General features: G+C 44.2%; 1 protein-coding gene across 1 annotated transcript; it reads left to right on the forward strand.

Annotated features, from left to right (window-relative positions):
* The first annotated feature begins 258 nt into the window (after positions 1-258).
* Positions 259-2171, forward strand: LOC147333844 (zinc-binding protein A33-like). The gene has a single exon (XM_086270517.1). It carries the CDS (start codon positions 259-261, stop codon positions 1645-1647), a length of 1389 nt encoding a protein of 462 aa, XP_086126643.1. The 3' UTR covers positions 1648-2171.
* The last annotated feature ends 2659 nt before the right edge of the window (positions 2172-4830 follow it).

Raw genomic sequence — 4830 nt, forward strand, 5'->3', positions numbered from 1 at the left:
CGGTAAAGAGAGACGCATAGACGATCAGACTGAGCTCAGACCAAACTAGCAGCTTCCTCTGAGTGAGTCCAGCTACAGGAGAGAAACGTGGAAAACTCCAACACTGCTGCTTCAAGCTGCTGACGCTCCACACACTGAATGTGAGTTTGAGCAAAAACACGACTCAAAGGATGTTTCAGTGAAGGTGGTAGAGGAGGGAGGGGAGCCAGGACTGACTGTACTTCCTGTCTGCTGTTTTCAGCTTCACTCACAGACTCAATGGCTTCCAGATCAGAGGAGGATCTCTGCTGTCCGGTCTGTCAGGAGGTCTTCAGAGATCCTGTTATTCTGTCATGTAGCCACAGCTTCTGTAAAGACTGTCTGAAGAGATGGTGGAGAGAGAGAATAATACACGAGTGTCCAGTTTGTAAGGAAATATCAGAGTATGATCCACCTTCAAACCTGGCTTTAAAGAATCTGTGTGAGTCGTTCTTACAGGAGAGAGATCAGAGAGCTTCAGAGACTCTCTGCAGTCTGCACTCTGAGAAACTCAAACTCTTCTGTCTGGACCATCAGCAGCCAGCGTGTGTCGTCTGTTGCATCTCACAAAATCACACCAATCACAGATTCAGACCCATCGATGAAGCTGCACAACAACACAAGAAGGAACTTCAGGAAACTCTGGAGCCCTTAAAGGAGAAGTTAAAGGTTTGTGAAGAAGTTCAAGTGAAGTTTGATCAAACAGCAGAACACATTAAGGTCCAGGCCCGACACACAGAGAGGCAGATTAAGGAGCAGTTTAAGAAGCTTCACCAGTTTCTAGCAGAGGAAGAGGAGGCCAGGCTGGCTGCACTGAGGGAGGAAGAGGAGCAGAAGAGTGGGATGATGAAGGAGAAGATGGAGGCTCTGAGCAGAGAGATAGCAGCTCTTTCAGACACAGTCAGAGCCACAGAGGAGGAGCTGAGAGCTGAAGACGTCTCATTCCTGCACAACTACAAGGCTGCAGTGGAAAGAGTCCAGCGCTGCCCCCTGCTGGATGATCCACAGCTGCCCTCAGGAGCTCTGATAGACCAGGCCAAACACCTGGGCAACCTGACCTTCAACATCTGGAACAACATGAAGGACATGGTCTCCTACACTTCTCTCATTCTGGACCCAAACACTGCTCATCCGAACCTCATCCTGTCTGAAGATCTGACCAGTGTGAGACTAGGAGGAGAGAGGCAGCAGCTTCCTGATAATCCAGAGAGGTTTGATTTATACAACTCTGTCCTGAGCTCTGAGGGCTTTAACTCAGGGACTCACAGCTGGGATGTCGAGGTTGGATACAGTACATTATGGGTAGTGGGTGTGTCACCAGAGTCTGTCCAGAGAAAGGGACACATACAGTCTGGATTATGGGGAATAGGGTTTCATGAAAGTCAATACTCATTATGTTCACCATCAGCTGGATCTAGTGTTCTCCCAGTTCAGAAGAAGCTCCACAGGATCAGAGTGAATCTGGACTGGAACAGAGGAAAGCTGTCGTTCTCTGATCCTGATACTAACACACACATACACACCTTCACACACACTTTCACTCACAGGATGTTTCCATACATTAACACTTATGATAAACTGAAGGTGTGTCCGTTGAAGGTGTCAGTGTCAGTGCAGCAGATGAGTTGAGGATGATGATGTTTCTAATGTTGTTTCCTGTCAGTGAGTTGAAGCTGTTAAACTGCAGCTGTCCTCCTGCTGCCTCGTTGTTCCAAAGCTCTTTGTTTCTCTTTTAGTTTCACTGTTTCTTTCTGTTTCTGCTGTCCACCTTTTCACATGGAAAATCATTTCACTGTTTCTCACTGAATGACTCCCCAAACTAGATTTGAAATTCTATCAAGTTTCTAATCATTACAAGTGATTCATGTTTCTATTTGATGTGTAAATGGAGATGATTTGTTGCTGTAGTTATAAAAGTTTAGATAAAACAAGTTTAAACAGGAAATGTTGGCATATTCACATAACAGATATTTTAAAAAGTGTTTTTAGTCTTTCTTAATCAACACAACCAGCCTGGTATAACTGTCTGTCACACATTAATGTCTACATGATAAGTAGTGCTTATTTCCTGTGTCTGAACTTCTTAAAACTTATTGCTAGACAAATACCATTTTTTCCATCACTGTTTAAAAAGGACTGGAAAAATAATGTAAATTTGCCATCTGTTGTGTTTTTACAAAAAATGTTGTAGTTAAAATTTAAGTTTTTATATTAAATAAAATCTATTCACATGTAAGAACAATGGAATTCCTTGATAATATGGTCAAACACCATTGTGATACAATTCAATGGGGTCTAAAATTGTCAAAAAGTTCTGTTATTACTAGGTTTTTAAACTGTGATATATTTACTTGTATTTAATTTAATAAAATTGTATATTATCCAGGTTACCAGCAGGTTAAACTGTAATCTAACTTTCAGTTAGATAGTATCTGGAAATCCATTGACGGAAAAGTAAAAAGCAAATCCAAAATTCTTCAGAGAACAAGGAGCACATGAGGGAACTTAACCAAAGTATCTGAGAAAGAACAAAGGAAATAGATTATAAATGCTAGATAGTTAGTGGAAGTGGACACAACTGCAGAAAAGGGCACAGCTGAAACTATTCAAGACAATGAAACAAAATAATAAAGGCTAAATGCATAACAGAGCAGACAATTGACTAACAAGTTTACAGAACAAATTACACCAAAGGATAATAGAGAGAGAACACTGAGGGATCACCTTAAAGTTAATAATAGGGACAACAGTGTTCTTGTCCTTTTTATGTGACTATAAAGAGTAACTTCAAACATTTGTGATTGTTGTGGCTCATGATGATGATAAACAAGACACTTAAAAGCACTGTAATTTCTCAAGTGAGACTTGCAACCTACTTCACGACATGGGCACTCCGATTGTGCTTCATTGTTGCGTAGGCCTTCTTTATGTGTCAGTAACTTTTTAGCGTTTTCACTGAGACACCACATCTATGACAATGAACATCCTTAAAATGCTTTTGTTGGAATGTCACTTTCACAGTGCTCCATGGACACTTGAATAGATACATTTCTTTAAATCCAAAGAAGCATCTGTACTGAACACTACTGTGTTCACTCACTACTGCCCACTCTCAACATCATGAGAGAAAAGCACTGGGTTAATAGTGTAATATTTAGGTGACTCCTCTGTTAACCAGATGCAATATGACTGGTCACATTAAACTTTTGTTCAATATTAATGGTAACGTTTCTAAAGGTGTGTGGCAATGTGCACCACTGCTGTGCCTGCTGTTGATTATGAATGGTCCTTTTTCCAACTTCAAAAAGTAAACACTCATTGTTCTTGTCCTTGTAAGGTCCATTTGTTCACCTGATTCAAACTAGAAATGGTCCATTTTTATCCCCCAGATTTTTCTTATTGCTGGCTATTTGATTAACGCCTTTTCCTTCTCTATCAAAAGGTTAAAAATTCAACACTGTCTGCTTGTAAGTACACAGAAATCACAATGGCCTCTTTATGGAAAGTGTGTTTTGTTGATTTGAAAGTTAGCTGATGTTAACGTTGCAGAGTGTCTACCCTACACTCAGGCATTAATGTTTATTGTTCAAATTAATTAAATATGTAGATAGCTTCAAAATTATGTCTGCGAATGTTCTCAGTCATCCAGGTCATTGTAGTCAAAGGAGCTTGCAAAGAAAGGCGTCTGGACTTCTTTAAGTTGCTTGATGACGTTTCACCTCTCATTCGAGAAGTTTCTTCAGTTCTAAGGTCAAATGGTGGAGAGTCCCAGATTTAGTCCCAGATCCTAGTGGGAGTTTCCCCCCAAAGAGGGACAAAGGACCCCCTGATGATCCTCTAATCGCCTGAGCCAAGGTGTGAAAGCGGGTGTGTGTCCCAATCAGCCAGGGTTTGGGGTGAGCCCATTGTGAAACCTGGCCCCACCTTATCATGCGACGCCTGTGGCCGACGAGGTAAGGCTATTGTGAGCGTACTCCACCCACGTCAGTTGCTCGCTCCAGGTGGTCTGATTAGTGGACGTCAAGCAACGGAGAGCTGCTTTGAGTTCTTGGTTGGCCCGTTCCGCTTGACCGTTGGTCTGTGGATGAAAACCTGACGAGAGACTGACCTGGGCCCCTAAGGAGGTGCAGAACTCCCTCCAAACACGTGACGTGAACTGTGGGCCTCGGTCCGAGACCACTTCAGCGGGGATCCCGTGGAGGCGAAACACATGAGTTGACAGAAGAGGGGGGTCTCCAGGGCGGTGGGGAGCTTGGGGAGAGCAACAAAGTGGGCAGCTTTAGAAAAACGGTCGACAATGGTGAGAATGACTGTGTTACCTGATGACGGCGGAAGACCAGTGACAAAGTCAACCGCAATGTGGGACCAGGGGCGGCTTGGCGTAGGTAAGGGATGAAGTAGGCCAGCAGCGGGCTGGTTGACAGGTTTATTCTGGGCACAGGTTGGACAGGCGGCGATGAATTCTTGGACGTCTTTGGCTAGTGTAGGCCACCAGGCGAACCGCTTGATGAAGGTGACAGTGCAATGAATGCCCGGATGACAGGTGAGTTTTCCGCCGTGGGCCCATTATAGCACTCGTGAGCGAACGGACGTGGGAACAAAGAGCAATCCTGGGGGACCAGTCCCCGGATCCGGTTCTGCCCGCTGGGCCTCCTGTATGGCGGACTCGATCTCCCACAACAGGGCTCCGATAATGCATGTGGGAGGGAGAATGGGAGCCTCACGGTTGGGGTCCTCTGCAGTAGTGAATAGGCGGGAAAGGGCATCTGGTTTCACGTTCCGAGAGCCGGGCCTGTAGGTGATGGTGAAGCA

Source organism: Aulonocara sp. 'chitande type north' Nkhata Bay, linkage group LG3, assembly GCF_057382095.1.
Source record: "Aulonocara sp. 'chitande type north' Nkhata Bay isolate Kocher_YH1m ecotype deep benthic linkage group LG3, A_spYH_male_GT1.1, whole genome shotgun sequence".
Lineage (NCBI taxonomy): Eukaryota > Metazoa > Chordata > Actinopteri > Cichliformes > Cichlidae > Aulonocara > Aulonocara sp. 'chitande type north' Nkhata Bay.